This window comes from Kogia breviceps, chromosome 7 (genome assembly GCF_026419965.1).
Source record: "Kogia breviceps isolate mKogBre1 chromosome 7, mKogBre1 haplotype 1, whole genome shotgun sequence".
NCBI classification, from domain to species: domain Eukaryota; kingdom Metazoa; phylum Chordata; class Mammalia; order Artiodactyla; family Physeteridae; genus Kogia; species Kogia breviceps.
The window spans coordinates 66257307-66276248 of NC_081316.1; the positions used below are offsets into that span (position 1 = coordinate 66257307).

General features: G+C 37.3%; 1 protein-coding gene across 5 annotated transcripts in view; it reads left to right on the forward strand.

Moving 5' to 3' along the window:
• The window catches only part of C2CD3 (C2 domain containing 3 centriole elongation regulator), a 125446-nt gene that overhangs the window by 14469 nt on the left and 92035 nt on the right, over positions 1-18942 (forward strand). For all 5 annotated transcript variants that reach the window (XM_059070793.2, XM_059070790.2, XM_067038532.1 and 2 more), the window contains 2 exons: positions 3280-3412; positions 3852-3980. In XM_059070793.2, the coding sequence (XP_058926776.1) occupies positions 3280-3412; positions 3852-3980 (262 nt within the window). The remainder of the gene's footprint in view (positions 1-3279; positions 3413-3851; positions 3981-18942) is intronic.

The following is an 18942-nucleotide window of genomic DNA, read 5'->3' on the forward strand; positions in this document are numbered from 1 at the left end:
TACAAAGACCAACAAAAGCCAATCTCTCGTCTCAAAGTTGTTTGGGTGAGATAGACAATTTTAATACTGCATGGTAATTCTTTGATGGAATCAGATATGCAGAACTTTGAGAGCACAAAGGAAGTATTGTGTTTAAGGAATTAAAAATAGTTGAGTGTGGTTAGATTATAAAGTACCAGGTACCAAATATCTCTAGAGACATTTTGGGTATCAGTAGAAAAACTATTTTTCTACATGGCCCTGAAATCAAATGAAATTTATTATTGACACTGCTTGTCATTAACTACTTTATTCATAAAGCATTTATTGAGTATGCCCAGCTCATTAGAGAACTTTAAACCATATCAAATTAAGCCAAGTATTAACTAGAAACTAAAAGGAGGAGGGCTTCCTGTCATGTAGCAAGCTTCTTTAACCAAATTTCCAATGCTAGCAGACCATGTTTTCCTCACCCTTTCTCACTGAATAAACAAGACAGCCATTTTCTGACTGAATCCCAAAGAGATTTTTTTTAAATAAGTAAAAACAGAAGTACATACTTATATATCCATTATTTACATAGAAAAAGTTAATGCATATTATTAAGTGAAAAAGCAGTTATAAAACAGTGTACATAATTGGGTCATTTGTAGAGATGTGGATGGACCTAGAGACTGTCATACAGAGTGAGGTAAGTCAGAAAGAGAAAAACAAATATCGTATATTAATGCATATAGGTGGAATCTAGAAAAATGGTACAGATGAACTGGTTTGCAAGGCAGAAATAGAGACACAGATGTAGAGAACAAACGTATGGACACCAAGGGGGGAAAGTGGGGGTGGTGGTGTGATGAACTGGGAGATTGGGATTGACATGTATACACTAATATGTATAAAATAGATAACTAATAAGAACCTGCTGTATAAAAAAAAATAAAATACAATTTAAAAATAAACTATACATAATATTACCATTTTTGCAAAAGAAAAAATTTATATATATACACACACACGTACATATATAGGTGTATGTATGCATAGATTAAAAACTATCCAGGGGACTTCCCTGGTGGCACAGTGGTTAAGAATCTGCCTGCCAAAGCAGGGGACACAGGTCTGAGCCCTGGTCCGGGAAGATCCCACATGCCGCAGAGTAGGTAAGCCTGTTCACCACAACCACTGAGCCTGCGCTCTAGAGCCCACGAGCCACAGCTACTGAAGCCCGCACACCTAGAGCCTGTGTTCCACACAGAGAAGCCACCACAATGAGAAGCCTGTGCACCACAACGAAGAGTAGCCCCCGCTCGCCGCAACTAGAGAAAGCCTGTGCACAGCAACGAAGACCCAACGTAGCCACACACAAAAAAAACAGCAACTATCCGGAATATATCAAAATGTTAATCAGTATTTGTGGGTAGTGGCATTAATGGGAATATTAGTTTTCTATTGCTGCATAACAAGTAACCACAAACTTAATGGCTTAAAAGAATACCCATTTATTAGTCACGGTTCTGTGGATCTGAAGTCCAGCAAGGTATGGTTGGGTTTTCTGCTTAGGGTATCATAGGCTACAGTCAAGGTGTCAGCCAAGCTAAATTCTCATCTGGAAGCTCTGAGGGAAAATTCACTTCCAAGTTCATTCTTGTTGACAGAATCCAGTTCCTTGCAGTAGTAGGACTGTGGTTCCATTTCATTGCTGGTGGTCAGCCAGGGTCCACTCTCAGCTCCTAAAGGCCATAAGGCCACATGCATTTCTTGCCACGGGGTCCTCTCCATATTCAAGACAGCAGTGAAACATTACATCTTTCTCATGCTTTAAATCTCTGAGTTCATATCCTGCAAACAGCCAGAAAAAAACTCTGCTTTATAAAGGTTTGGGACCACCAAGATAATCTCCCAGTCTTGAGGTAGACTGATTTGGAACCATAATTATATCTGTAAAATCCCTTTATGGCAATACCTAGATGACTGAATCACTGGGAGAAGGTATTTGTATACCAGTGGCTGGAAATTTGGGGGGAACTATCTTAGAATTCTGCCTACATTGCTTTTTGGCCTTTTGGCTAAGATCAAGTGTAGAATTCTGCCTACCACAGATGGTGATCTTTATTTTCTTTTACTTATACTTTCACATAACACATTGAACATATGATATTTCAGGGTTTTTTGGGTTTGGGGTTTTGAGTTTTTAAGCTATATTTTGAACTCTTTATGCTAACAAATGTTGAACGTTTATGGATCTGTTTGGCTTATTTTTTTCTTGGCCTGACTGCCATATCTTCTTTATTTTTAGAAGCTATAAAACTCTAGACCAAGATAGACAGGCATTTGGTATCTAGTCTTACATACCTCCTAAGCAGCTGTGGAACCTCAAGAAAATAATAATTCTTCCCAGTGTTCCTTGAAATAATACCACTGGTCCTAAGCTTTTAAAAAGAAGTCTAAGAAAAAGTGGGGTCATATATGTATAGTTGTTAAATCATAGGATGTAGAGTCATCCTGGTTATACTGCATGCATAACTTGGGCAAGTTACATATCCTCTGTGCCTCTGCTTTGTCATCTGGAAAATGAAGGAAATGATAGTACCTATTTCAGAGGATTGTTGGGAGGATTAAATGAGTTCCTATACATAACATACTTAGAGTAGTGCCCAGGAAGTCGTAAGGGTTCAATAAATGTTATCCTCTGTAATTGTTGTTGCTTAGGGATGGAAGAAATTTTACCTATCAGAAAGTTTAAAGACTTTATCCTGACTTTTCTGTTAACCTGATGTATGATCTTAGACAAGTCATAGAAATGTTTTGGTATTCTTTTCTTCATCTGTAAAAGTATACATTTGGACTAGATTATCACTATGACTCCTAACAGTTTAGCTGATACAGTTGTTAGTGCTTCTCAAATAGTAATGACATTAAAACTGTTACAAATAAGAGAATTCAGTAAGATAGCTGGATACAAAAATGTTATATAGATATTACTAAATTTATTATGTGCAAACACCAGTTGGAAGAGTCAATGCATGTATATAATGACTCCAGTAAGGCGGTCAGTCTCTACATAATGGAGACTTCATTCACTGTTGTAATGCCAACATCTAAAACGGTCCACGTGATAGAAGCTCAGTAAACATTTGTTGTAAGGTGAATGTCCTCAAGGGATTCTCAAGCTAGTGGGGAAGGCAGACAAGTAAGCAATTATAGTACACTATGGTAAGTCCTGTGAGAGAAGGAAAGGTGCTAAATATTTCAAGTATTTCTGTTGGATTTTATATTTTCTGTGTTCTGTTTTGCCCTCTTCAGCTCTGTTAGAACAAGGCAATAAATTGCGTAATGCCATGGTGATTTCTGCAATGAAATCAAGCCCAGATACTAGCATGTTGTTGGAAGAAGTTCATCCTTCTATGAAGGAAGATTTTCTTAGAGCATCTACACAGTAAGTTACCGGATAAACGTGAACCCCAATAGTTAATTTCTTGATAGTTGTTAACATGTGTTTTTTGTCAAGATATGGACTGAATAATCTTGGAAATGTTCAGCAAGTAATTCTTAATGTGGTGGAAAAGAAGCCTAAACTAGGAGTTAAGATACCCAAAATCTAGACCTAGCACTGACACTTGGCTAAATATGTAAATGGCTAAATTCTTAACTCCTTCTGAACCAGCATGCTTATATAAAAAATGGGTATATTCTCTCCTCCCTCTCTTACATAAATGAAATGAGATTCTAATGTAGGAAAGGGCTTTGTAAATTGTGAGGTTTTATATATATTTAAGCTGAAGGCTGAAGTATGTTAAATATGCCATGTTCAATTAATTCTGATTGAGATTTTTCCCACATGTTAGCCACTGAAAAAGTATTTTTTCATTCCTTAGAGTCAAAGCCTTGTCTAGGAATCAATTTAAAGACCACATTGAAGATCACCTCCTCCCTCCAACTGAGAATACATTTTGGAATCATGATACAAAAGCTGATACCAGAGCCATACAGCTGCTATTGGGCAGGTAAGAGCTCTTAACTAGCTTTCTTTCCTTTTAAATTATTCCTCCAATTCATTGTGTACATTGTTAACAGATTTATCTTCTTAAAGCAACACTTCCTTAGAATAACCAAGTCATTCCCTTGGTTATTCACTACCTACTAAATAAAAATCCAATCTTTAGCCTTTTATTCTTAGCTTCACTTACAGAATGGTCTCCAATCTACCTTTCCATTCTTATTTTTCATCTCTCTCCCCAACACCAAGGTTAGCTAGCAGATTATAATGAAAAGAACATGAATTTTAAACAGACACAAGTTGAAATTTGAGGTCTGTCTCTTACTACCTATGTGGCCTGAACAATTAGGCAGGAAAAAAAAATATATAAGGGTTCCAGATTGGAAAGGAAAAAGTAAAACTATCTTTATTCACAGATGACATGATCTAGTATGTAAAAATATCCTAAAGAATCCTCTAAGAAACTTTTAGAAATAATAAATAAATTCAGACAGATTGCAGGATATACGATCATTATGTAAAAGTCAATTGTACTTCTATATACTTGCAATGAACAATCAAAAAGTAAAATTAAGGGAATTCCCTGGTGGTCCAGTGGTTAGGACTCTGTGCTTTCACTGCTGGGGCCCCGGTTCGATCCCTGGTCAAGGAACTAAGATCCCACAAGCCACACAGCGTGGCCAGAAAAACAAAAATAAATAAATAAATAAAATTAAGAAAAAATTCCATTTATAATAGCATTGATAAGAATAAAATACTTAGGAATAAATTTAACTAAAGGAGTGTAAAACAACTCTGAAAACTACAAAACATTGTTGGAAGAAACTAAAGAAGATCAAAATAAATGGAAAAAACCCCATGTTCATGATTCAATGCAATCCCTGTCAGAATCATGGCTGGCTTCTTTGTAGAAATTGAAAAGCTGATTATAAAATTACTGTGAAATTACAAGGGACCCAGAATAACCAAAAGAATCTTGAAAAAGAAAAAAACGGGATTCACACTTTTCTATTTTAAAACTTCCTATACAGCAAGAGTAATCAAGTTAGTTTGGTACTGGCATAAGGATAGACATAAATAAATGGAATAGAATTGATAGTCTAGAAATAAACCCATGTGTTTATGGTCAGCTGATTTTCAACTAGAGTGTCAAGACCATTAAATGGGGAAAGAATTGTCTTTTCAACAAATGGTACTGGGACAGCTGGCTAGCCACATGCAAAAAATGAAATTGGACCCTTACCTCAAACCATATAAAAAAATTAACTCATTATGCATCAGATAGCTAAATGGAAGAACTAAAACTATAAAATTCTTAGAAAACACAGAGGTAAATCTTTATAACCTTGGATTTGGGAAAGGATTCTTAGGTATGCATCAAAAACACAACCAACAACAATAAAAAATAGATAAGTAGGTAAATTAGATTCAATCAAAATTTAAAATATGCTTCAAAGGATACTATTAAGAAAGTGACAAGATCACAGAATGGAAGAAAATATTTACAAATCATATATCTGATAAAAGATTTATATCTAGACTATATAAGGAACTCAGGGCTTCCCTGGTGGCGCAGTGGTTGAGAATCCGCCTGCCGATGCAGGAGACACGGGTTTGTGCCCTGGTCCGGGAAGATCCCACATGCCGCGGAGCAACTAAGCCTGTGAGCCATGGCTGCTAGGCCTGCGCGTCCAGAGCCTGTGCTCCGCAACGGGAGAGACCACAACAGTGAGAGGCCCGCATACCGCAAAAAAAAAAAAAAAAAAAAAAAAAAGGAACTCAACAACTTAATAATTATGGCACAAATAGCCCAATTTAAAAGATGGGCAAAGTATCTACATAGAGATTTCTCCAAAGAAGATAGTCAAATGGCTAATATGCACATAAAAGATGTCAACACCATTAGTTATCAGGAAAATGCAAATCAAAACTATAAAAAACTTCATACCCTCTAGGATGGTTAGAATCAAAAAGTCAGATTAAGTGTTGGTGAGGATGTGGAAAATTTGGAACCCTCATACATTGTTAATAGCAGTGTAAAATGATGCAGCCACTTTGGAAGATAGTCTGTCAGTTCCTCAAATTGCTACACATCAAGTTACCATATGACCCAGCAATTCAACTCCCTAAGTATATACCCAAGGAAAATGAACATATAGGTCCACACAAAAACATGTACATGAATTTCCATAGTCATAATAGTAAAAAATGTCCATCAGCTGATTAGTGGATTTTTTTTAAGTGATACATCCACACAATGGAGTATTATTTGGCCATAAAAAGGAATAAAGTACAGGTAACATGCTGCAGCATGGATGAACCTTGAAAACATCATGCTAAATGAAAGAAGCCAGTCACAAAAGAGTACATATTTTATGATTACATTTATATGAAATGTACAAAATAGGCAAATCTCTAGAGACAGAAAGAGTAGTGGTTCCTTAGGGCTGTGTGTGATGGATGTGGGGTAAGGGATGATAGGTCTTGAATACAGAGTTTCTTTTTGAGGTGACATAAGTGTTCTGAAATTGACTGTGGTGATGATTGTTCATATTTGTAAACATACTAAGAACTATTGAATTGCTCACCTTAAATGGGTGAATTGTATGTTATATGAATTATGTCTAAATAAAGCTGTTTAAAAATAAAAATAAAAATCAAGAATCCAGCACAGTGAATGAAAAAAAACTACATCAAGATATACAATCATTAATTTTCAAAATAGTATAAATAAACAATCTTAAAAATGTCCAAAAAGAAAAAAAAAAGATCATGTATCAGGAATTGGAATAACATCACTTATTCCATAGAGTTGACCAAAATGAAGACATAGGAGGCTTCTGGTGCACCAAATGTACAGCTGCACACAGAGCAGTTCCCTCTGAAAGAGATCGAGAAAGTAACTGAACAGCTCCTACACATCAGAAGAATGGGAAAATGTCATCAAACGAGTAGGAAAGTCTAAGAAACACTCTCACCATAAACCCCACTCCCAACACAGCACCATACAATCAGAAGGGAATCCCCAACTCCTAGCTTCTCCTTGAGGAGCAAAGGACTTGAACCCCACATCTAGCATTCCCAACTTTTAAGATTCCTACCAGAGAGATGAGCTCCCAAAACATAATGGGTGCAGGAACACCCTCACCCTCACAGCTGTACACCTGGACCCAGCACAGAGGAAGCAGGCAAAACCACCCATCTTCCAGTTTCTCCCTGGAAGGTGCTGCTAGTGAGGGTCCAGCTTCTAATCAGCCTACATCTAGGTGTTGGCTGTGATCCTCCCCTTTGGGACACTAATGGGTCTTAACACACCCTCCACTACTGGGAGCCACTAAGAACAAAGAAGAAGGCTTAGAAAGTCACAAAAGCTTACGAGGCAACTAAGATCTTGGGCTGGGCTGATCAATGAGGTTCATCTCTTGCACAAGACCATTCTATCAAGACTGAGACAGATGATGGTTTTATCTAATAAGCAGAAACTAACACAGAAAGGCAAGGAAAATAAAGAAACAGAGGAATATGTTCCAAAGAAAAGGATAGGATAAACATCCAGAAACAGATCTTAATGAAGCAGAGATAAGTAATTAACCTGATAGAGGGTTAAAAATAATGGTCATAAAGGTGTGCTCACTGAGGTCAGGAGAACAATGCATGAACTAAGTGAGAATTTCAACAAAGAGATAGAAAAAATTTTTAAGTACCAAACTAATCACAGAGCTGAAGAATACAATAACTGAAATGAAATATTCAGGAGGGGTTCAACAGCAGACTAGATCAATGGGAAGAAAGGAACAGCAGATTCAAAGACAGGGCAGTGGAATGCAATCAAAGGAGCAAAAAGGAAAAATTTAAAAATGAAGCAGTTAGATAGCTTAAGGGATGTTGGGGAACCAACAAACAGACCAATATACACATTATAAAGGCCCCAGAAGAAGAAGAGATAGAGAAAGGGGCACAAAGCTTATTCATAGAAATAATGGGGAATTCCTTGGTGGTCCAGTGGCTAAGATTCCACGCTCCCAATGCAGGAGGCCTGGGTTCGATCCCTGTTCAGGGAACTAGATCCCACATGCCGCAACTAAGAGTTGATATTCTGCAACTAAGAGTTCGCAGGCTGCAACTAAAGATCCCACATGCCACAACGAAGGTCCCACATGCCACAACAAAGAAGATACCACGTGCCACAGCTAAGACCCAGCGCAGCCAAATATATATATATATATATATATTTAAAGACATATTCAAAGAAATAATGGCTGAAAACTTCCCTAACCTGAGAAATAGACATTCAGATCCAGGAAGCCCACAAAGTTTCAAGTAAGACAACTCAAGGGAGACCTACACCGAGACATGTTATAATTGTCAAGTTACAAGGAAAGCATCTTAAAAACAGCAAGAGAAAAACAACGTGTTATGGACAAGGGAACCTCCATAAGATTATAAGCAGATTTTTCAGTAGAAATCTTTCATGCTAAAGGGAAGTGTGATGTTATATTCAAAGTGCTGAAAAAAAAGAACAGCCAAACAAGAATACTCTACCTGCCAAAGTTGTCCTTCAGAATTGAAGGAGAGAAAGAGTATTTTCCAAGCAAAAACTGAAGGAGTTCATCACCATTAGACCAACCTTCCATGAAATATTAAAGGGAGTTCTTCAAACTGAAACCAGAGGACACTAATTAGTAACAAGAAAACATGAAAGTATAAAACTCACTGATAAAATTTAAGTATACAGTTAAATTCAGAATACTCTATTCCTCTAATAATGGTAGATAAATCACTTACAAATCTAGTATGAAGGTTAAAAGACAAAAGTTATAAAAATAAATATGACTACAATAAGTTGTTAATGGACATACAGTGTAAAAAGATGCAAATTGTGACATCAAAAACTTAAAATATGGGGGGGGGAGCTTTGGTATGTGTTCAGTGTTGTTATCACCTTAAAATAGACTGTTATAAATGTAAGATGTTTTATGTAAGCCTCATGGTAACCGCAGGGCAAAATCCTATAGTGGATACACAAAGGAGAGAGAGAAAGGAAGCAAAACATACCACTACAGAAAGTCATCAAATCCTAAAGGAAGAGAGCAGGAAAGGAACAAAAGAATTACAAATCAACCAGGAAGCAAATACCAAAATGGTAGTAATAAGTTCACTCCTGTCATTAATTACTTTAAATGTAGATGGACTCAATGCTCCAATCATAAGATAGAGAGTAGCTGAATGGATAAAAAAACAAGGCCCAACTATCTGCTGCCTACAGGAGACTCACTTCAGCTTTAAGGACACACACATGGGCTCAAAGTGAATGGATATGAAAGATGTTTCATGCAAGTGGAAACCAAAAGAGAGTGTGGGGGGGTACCTATTCTTAAATCAGAAAAAAAATAGACTTTAAGCCAAAGACTATAACAAGATCAAGAAGGTCATTATATAATTATAGTTGGTCAGTTCATCACAAGGATACAACAACTGTAAATATTTAGGTACCCACCTTAGGAGTAATTAAATATATAAAACAAATGTTAGTAGATCTGTAAGGTGAAATAAACAGCAATACAGAGGACTTCAGTACCCCACTTTTAACAATGAATAGATCATCAAAACAAAATCAGTAAGGAAACATCAGACTCAAATGACACATGAGGTCAGATGTCCGTAACAGACATATACAGATCATTCCATCTAACAGCAGCAGGATACATACACTTCTCAAGCACACATGGAACATTCTCCAGGAGAGATTATATGTTAGGCCACAAAAGAAGTCAGTAAATTTAAGAAGATTGAAATATAAAGCATCTTTTCCGATTACAGTGGTATAAAACTAAAAGTCAATAACCAAAACTAGAAAATTGACAAATATGTGCAGATTAAACAACAGGCTCCTTAGCAACAAATGTGTCAAAGAAGAAATCAAATAAGAAATGTAAAAATATCATTTAAGACAAGGGAAAATGGAAACACAACATACCAAAACCTATGGAATGCAACAAAAGCATATCTAAGAGGGAATTTTATAGCAGTAAACATGTACATTTAAGTGTGTAACTGAATCACTTTGCTGTACACCCAAAAGTAACACAACCTTGTTAATCAGCTATGGTGCAATATAAAATAAAAATATTAAATAAAAGAAACATGTAAGGTTTTGTAAGACATAACACGTAAGACATAAAAAATACATACATTAAGAAACAAAGAGCTCAACTAAAAAACTAACTTTACACCTCAAGGGACTAGAAAAAAACAATAAACTAAGCCCAAAGTTAGCAGAAGGAAGGAAATAACAAAAATCATAGTGGAAATAACAAAGATCAGAGCAGAAATAAATGAAATAGAGACTAAAAAGATAATAGAAAAGATCAATGAAACTAATAGCTGGTATTTTGAAAAGATAAACTAGACAAACCATTAGCTGGATTTAGTAAGACAAAAAGAGCGAGGACTTCAATGGAATTATAAATGAAATAAGAGATATTATAACTGATATCACAGAAATACAAGGAGTTGTAAGAGACTACTATGAAAAATTATACACCAACAAATTGCAAAACCTAAAAGAAATGGATGTTTATATCCAATCTACCAAAACTGAATCATGAAGAAACAGAAAAAATCTGAACAGACTGATTACTAACAAGGAGACTGAATCATAATTAAAAACCTCCCAGCAAAATAATTCCAGGACTTCCCTGGTGGTGCAGTGGTCAAGAATCTGCCTGCCAATGCAGGGGACATGGGTTCGAGCCCTGGTCCGGGAAGATCCCACATGCCGCAGAGCAACAAAGCCCGTGCGCCACAACTACTGAGCCTGTGCTCTAGAGGCCACGAGCCACAGCTACTGAGCCTTTGAGCCACAACTACTGAAGCCTGCATGCCTAGAGCCTGTACTCCATAAGAGAAGCCCGTGCACCACAATGAAGAGTAGCCCTTGCTCTCCGCAACTAGAGAAAGCCTGTGCACAGCAAAGAAGACCCAAAAAGATAAATAAATTTTTTTAAAAGGGCTTCCCTGGTGACACAGTGGTTGAGAGTCCGCCTGCCGATGCAGGGGACACGGGTTCATGCCCCAGTCCGGGAAGATCCCATATGCCGCGGAGCGGCTGGGCCCATGAGCCATGGCTGCTGAGCCTGCGCATCCAGATCCTGTGCCCCACAACGGGAGAGGCCACAGCAGTGAGAGGCCCACGTACCACAAAAAAAAAAAAAAGAAAAAAAAAAATTTCAGGTCCCGAAAACTCTAGTAGTGAATTCTACCAAACGTTTAAATAACTAATACAATCTTTCTCAAACTCTCCCAAAACACATAAGAGGAGGGAATGCTTCCAGACTCATTTTATGAGGCCAGCATTACTCTGACACTAAAGCCAGACAAAGACACTGCAAGGAAAAGAAAATTATAGGCCAATATCTCTTATGAACATAAATGGCAAAAATCCTCAACAAAACATTAGCAAATCAGATTCAACAAGACATTAGAAGGATCATATGCCATCATCAAGTGAAGTTTGTTCCAGGGATGCAAGGATGGTTTGACATTTGCAAATCAATAAATATCATACACTGTATTAACAATAAGAAGCATAAAAATCATGTGATCATCTCAATAGATGCAGAAAAGCACTTGACACAATTCAACTCCCATTCATGATAAAACCTCTCAACAAACTGGGTGTAGAGGAAATGTACCTCAACATAACAAAGGCCATATATGACAAGCCCACAACTAACATCATACTCAATATGAAACACTGAAAGCTTTTCCTCTAAGATCAGGAATAAAAGAAAGATGCTCACTGTCACCACTTTTAATCAACACAGTACTGGAAGTCCCAGCCAGAGCAACTAGGCAAGAAAAAGAAATTTAAAGCATTCAGATTGGAAAAGAAGAAGTGAAACTGCCACTGTTTGTAGATGACATGAAACACTAAAGTCTCTGCCAAAAAACTAGTTAGAATAAATGAATTCAGTAAAGTTGCAGGATACAAAATCAGTATATGAAAATCAGTTGTGTTTCTCTACACCAACAATGAATTACCAGAAAGAGAAAGTAAGAAGACAGTTCATTTACAATAGCATCAAAAAGAATCAAATACCTAGGTATAAGTTAAACCAAGGACATGAAAGATCTGTTTACTGAAAACTATAAGACATTGATGAAAGAAAATTGAACAGAACACAAATAAATGAAAAGATATTCCATGTTCATGGATTGAGTTAATATTGTTAAAATGTCCATACTACCAATCTTTAGATTCAGTGCAATGTCTATAAAATTCCAGTGGCATTTTTCACAGAAATAGAAAAAAACGATCCTAAAATTTGTATAGGACCACAAATAGCCAAAGCAATCTTTTTTTCTTCTTCTTCTTTTTTTTTTTTTTTTTTTTTTTGTGGTACATGGGCCTCTCGCTGTTGTGGCCTCTCCTGTTGCGGAGCGCAGGCTCAATGGCCATGGCTCACAGGCCTAGCCGCTCCGCGGCATGTGGGATCTTCCCGAACCAGGGCACGAACCCATGTCCCCTGCATTGGCAGGTAGACTCTCAACCACTGCACCACCAGGGAAGCCTGCCAAAGCAATCTTGAAGAACAAAGCTGGAGGCATCACACTTCCTGATTTCAAAGTATAATACAAAGCTATAGTAATCAAAATAGTATAGCGTTGGCATAAAAACAGGCACATAGATCAATGGAACAGAATAGAGAGCCCAGAAATAAACCCATGCATATATGGTCAATTCGTTTTTAACAAAGATGCCAAGAATACCTAATGGAGAAAGGATGTTCTCTTCAATAAATATTGTTGGGAACGATGAACAACCACATGTAAAAGAATGAAACTGCATGGGCAGTAAGTCCGGAGGAACCAAGATGGCGGAGTAGAAGGACATGCTCTCAATCCCTCTTGTGAGAACACCAGTATCACAACTAGCTGCTGGACAGTCATCGACAGGAAGACACTGGAACTCACCAAAAAAGATACCCCACATCCAAAGACAAAGGAGAAGCCACAATGAGATGGTAGGAGGGGTGAAATCACAGTAAAATCAAATCCCATAACTGCTGAGTGGGTGACTCACAGACAGGAGAACACTTATACCACAGAAGTCCACCCACTGGAGTGAAGGTTCTGAGACCCACGTCAGGCTTCCCAATCTGGGGGTCCGGCGATGGGAGGAGGAATTCTTAGAGAATCAGACTTTGAAGCCTAGTGGGATTTGATTGCATGACTGTGGGAAACAGACTCCACTCTTGGAGGCACACACAAAGTAGTATGCACATTGGGACCCAGGGGAAGGAGCAGTGACCCCAGGGGAGACTGAACCAGACCTACTTGCTAGTGTTGGAGGGTCTCCTGCAGAGGCGAGGGGTGGCTGTGGCTCACCGTGGGGACAAGGACACTGGCAGCAGAAGTTCTGGGAAGTACTCCTTGGCCTGAGCCCTCCCAGAGCCTGTCATTAGCCCCACCAAAGAGCCCAGGTAGGCACCAGTGTTGGGTTGCCTCGGGCCAAACAACCAACAGGGAGGGAACCCAGCCTCACCCATCAGCAGTCAAGTGGATTAAAGTTTTACTGAGCTCTGCCCACCAGAGTAACAGTCATCTCTACCCACCACCAGTCCCTCCCATCAGGAAACTTGCACAAGCCTCTTAGATAGCCTCATCCACAAGAGGGCAGACAGCAAAGCAGGAAGAACTACAATCCTGCAGCCTATGGAACAAAAACCACATTCACAGAAGATAGACAAGATGAAAAGACAGAGGGCTATATACCAGATGAAGGAACAAGATAAAACCCCAGAAAAACAACTAAATGAAGTGGAGGTAGGCAACCTTCCAGAAAAAGAATTTAGAATAATGATAGTGAAGATGATCCAGGACCTCGGAAAAAGAATGGAGGCAAAGATCAAGAAGATGCAAGAAATGTTTAACAAAGACCTAGAAGAATTAAAGAACAAACAGAGATGAACAATACAATAACTGTAATGAAAACTACACTAGAAGGAATCAATAGCAGAATAACTGAGGCAGAAGAACGCATAAGTGACCTAGAAGACAGAATGGTGGAATTCACTGCTGTGGAACAGAATAAAGAAAAAGAATGAAAAGAAATGAAGACAACCTAAGAGACCTCTGGGACAACATTAAACGCAACAACATTTGCAGTATAGGGGTCCCAGAAGGGAGACAGAAAAGACCAGAGAAAATATTTGAAGAGATTATAGTCAAAAACTTCCCTAACATTGGAAATGAAATAGCCACCCAAGTCCAGGAAGCACAGAGAGTCCCATACAGGATAAACCCAAGGAGAAACACACCGAGACACATAGTAATTAAATTGGAAAAAATTAAAGACAAAAATTATTGAAAGCAGCAAGGAAAAAACAACAAATAACATACAAGGGAACTCCCATAAGGTTAACAGATGATTTCTCAGCAGAAACTCTACAGGCCAGAAGGGAGTGGCATAACATATTTAAAGTGATGAAAGGGAAGAACCTACAACCAAGATTACTCTACCCAGCAAGGATCTCATTCAGATTCGATGGAGAAATCAAAAGCTTTACAGACAAGCAAAGGCTAAGAGAATTCAGCACCACCAAACCAGCTCTGTAACAAATGCTAAAGGAATTTCTCTAAGTGGGAAACACAAGAGAAGAAAAGGACCTACAAAAACAAACCCAAAACAATTTAAATGGTCATAGGAACATACATATCGATAATTACCTTAAACGTGAATGGATTAAATGCTCCAACCAAGAGACACAGGCTCGCTGAATGGATACAAAAACAAGACCCATCTATATGCTGTCTACAAGAGACCCACTTCAGACGTAGGGACACATACAGACTGAAAGTGAGGGGATGGAAAAAGATATTCCATGCAAATGGAAATCAAAAGAAAGCTGGAGTAGCAATACTCATATCAGATAAAATAGACTTTAAAATAAAGAATGTTACAAGAGACATGGGAGGACACTACATAATGATCAAGGGATCGATCCAAGAAGAAGATATAACAATTATAAATATATATGCACCCAACATAGGAGCACCTCAATACATAAGGCAACTGCTAACAGCTATAAAAGAGGAAATCGACAGTAACACAATAATAGTGGGGGACCTTAACACGTCACTTACACCAATGGACAGATTATCCAAACAGAAAATTAATAAGGAAACACAAGCTTTAAATGACACAATAGACTAGATAGATTTAATTGATATTTATAGGACATTCCATCCAACAACGGCAGATTAAACTTTCTTCTCAAGTGCGCACGGAACATTATCCAGGATAGATCACATCTTGGGTCACAAATCAAGCCACAGTAAATTTAAGAAAATTGAAATCGTATCAGGCATCTTTTCTGACCACAGCGCTATGAGATTAGAAATCAGTTACAGGGAACAAAACGTAAAAAAACACAAAGAACATGGAGTATAAACAATATGTTACTAAATAATCAAGAGATCACTGAAGAAATCAAAGAGGAAATCAAAAAATACCTAGAGACAAATGAGAATGAAACCACAATGATCCAAAACCTATGGGATGCGGCAAAAGCAGTTCTAAGAGGGAAGTTTATAGCTATACAAGCCTACCTCAAGAAACAAGAAAAATCTCAACTAAACAACCTAAGCTTACACCTAAAGGAACTAGAGAAAGAAGAACAAACAAAACCCAAAGTTAGCAGAAGGAAAGAAATCATAAAATCAGAGCAGAAATAAATGAAATAGAAACAAAGAAAAAACAATAGCAAAGATCAATAAAACTAAAAGCTTGTTCTTTGAGAAGATAAACAAAATTGATAAACCATTAGCCAGACTCATCAAGAAAAAAAAGAGAGGACTCAAATCAATAAAATTAGAAATGAAAAAGGAGAAGTTACAACACACACCGCAGAAATACAAAGCATCCTAAGAGACTACTACAAGCAACTCTATGCCAGTAAAATGGACAACCTGTAAGAAATGAACAAATTCTTAGAAAGGTAAAACCTTCCAAGACTGAACCAGGAAGAAACAGAAAATATGAACAGACCAATCACAAGTAATGAAATTGAAACTGTGATTAAAAATCTGTCAACAAACAAAAGTCCAGGACCAGATGGCTTCACAGGTGAATTCTATCAAGCATTTAAAGAAGAGCTAACACCCTCCTTCTCAAACTCTTCCAAAAAATTGCAGAGGGAGGAAAACTCCCAGACTCATTCTATGAGGCCACCATCACCCTGATACCAAAACTAGACAAAGATAGTAGAAAAAAAGAAAATTACAGACCAATATCCCTGATGAATATAGATGCAAAAATCCTCAACAAAATATGAGCAAACAGAATCCAACAACACATTGAAAGGATCATACACCATGATCAAGTGGGATTTATCCCAGGGATGCAAGAATTCTTCAATATATGCAAATCAGTCAATGTGATACACCATATTAACAAATTGAAGAATAAAAACCATATGATCATCTCAAAGGATGCAGAAAAAGCTTTTGACAAAGTTCAACCCCCATTTATGATTAAAAAAACTCCAGAAAGTGGGCATAGAGGGAACCTACCTCAGCATAATAAAGACCATATATGACAAACCCACAGCCAACATCATTCAATGGTGAAAAACTGAAAGCATTTCCTCTAAGATCAGGAACAAGACAAGGATGTCCACTCTCACCACTGTTATTCAACATAGTTTTGGAAGTCCTAGCCGCAGCAATCAGAGAAGAAAAAGGAATACAAATTGGAAAAGAAGTAAAACTGTCACTGTTTGCAGATGACATGATACTATACATAGAGAATCCTAAAAATGCCACCAGAAAACTACTAGAGCTAATCAATGAATGTGGTAAAGTTGCAGGATACAAAATTAATGCACAGAAATCTCTTGCATTCCTATACACTAATGATGAAAAATCTGAAAGAGAAATTAAGGAAACACTCCCATTTACCACTGCAACAAAAAGAATAAAATACCTAGGAATAAACCTACCTAGGAAGACAAAAGACCTGTATGCAGAAAACTATAAGATGCTGATGAAAGAAATTAAAGATGATACCAACAGATGGAGAGATATACCATGTTTGTGGAGTGGAAGAATCAAAATTGTGAAAATGACTATACTACCCAAAGCAATCTGCAGATTCAGTGCAATCCTTATCAAATTACCAATGGCATTTTTTTTCGGAACTAGAACAAAAACTCTTAAAATTTGTATGGAGACACAAAAGACCCCAAATAGCCAAAGCAGTCTTGAGGGAAAAAAATGGAGCTGGAAGAATCAGACTCCCTGACTTCAGACTATACTACAAAGCTACAGTAATCATGACAATATGGTACTGGCAGAAAAACGGAAACAGAACAGTGGAACAAGATAGAAAGCCCAGAGATAAATCCACACACCTATGGCCGACTAATGTATGACAAAGGAGGCAAGGATATACAATGGAGAAAAGACAGTCTCTTCAATAAGTGGTGCTGGGAAAACTGGACAGCTACATGTAAAAGAATGAAATTATAACACTCTAACACCATACACAAAAATAAACTCAAAATGGATTTGAGACCTAAATGTAAGACTGGACACTATAAAACTCTTAGAGGAAAACATAAGAATAACACTCTTTGACATAAATTATAGCAAGATCTTTTTTGATCCACCTCCTAGAGTAATCGAAATAAAAACAAAAATAAACAAATGGGACCTAATGAAACTTAAAAGCTTTTGCACAGCAAAGGAAACCATAAACAAGATGAAAAGACAACCCTCAGAATGAGAGAAAATATTTGCAAATGAATCAATGGACAAAGGATTAATCTCCAAAATATATAAACAGCTTATGCAGCTCAATATTAAAAAAACAAACAACCCAATCCAAAAATGGGCAGAAGAGCTAAATAGACCTTTCTCCAAAGAAGACATACAGATGGCCAAGAAGCACATGAAAAGCTGCTCAACATCACTAATTATTAGAGAAATGCAAATCAAAACTACAGTGAGGTGTCACCTCACACCACTTAGAATGGGCATCATCAGAAAATCTACAAACAACAAATGCTGGAGAGGGTGTGGAGAAAAGAGAACCCTCTTGCACTGTTGGTGGGAATGTAAATTGATACAGCCACTATGGAGAACCATATGGAGGTTCCTTAAAAAACTAAAAATAGAATTACCATATGACCCAGCAATCCCACTACTGGGCATATACCCAGAGAAAACCATAATTCAAAAAGACACATGCACCCCAATGTTCTTTGCAGCACTCTTTACAATAGCCAGGTCATGGAAGCAACCTAAATGCCCATTGACAGACGAATGGATAAAGAAGATGGGGTATATATATACAATGGAATATTACTCAGCCATAAAATGGAACGAAATTGGGTCATTTGTCAAGACATTGATGGATCTAGAGACTGTCATACAGAGTGAAGTAAGTCAGAAAGAGAAAGACAAATATCGTATATTAACACATGTATGTGAAACCTAAAAAAATGGTACAGATGAACCAGTTTGCAGTGCAGAAGTTGAGACACAGATGTAGAGAACAAACGTATGGACACCAAAGGGAGAAAGCCGCAGGGGATCGGGATGGTGGTGTGATGAATTTGGTGATTGGGATTGACATGTATACACTGATGTGTATAAAATGGATGACTAATAAGAATCTGCTGTTTAAAAAAATAAATTTAAAAACAAAAAACAAAAAAACAACTAAACTTTCTTTGGGTTATTTGTATGGAAATATGTTAATATAAATGTTTCAGACATTACATGAAATACCTAAAAGTCTTATATGTTCTGGTATAATGTTATAAGTCATAATTCTAGTTATTATTTTAAAATGTATATCTCAGAAATGACTAAATTTCCTCGTCAATTGCATTATTATGAACTTTCATCAAGTCTTTAACCGTGGTCATTTTTTAAGTCTTTTGTCATTTACAGAGAGTTCT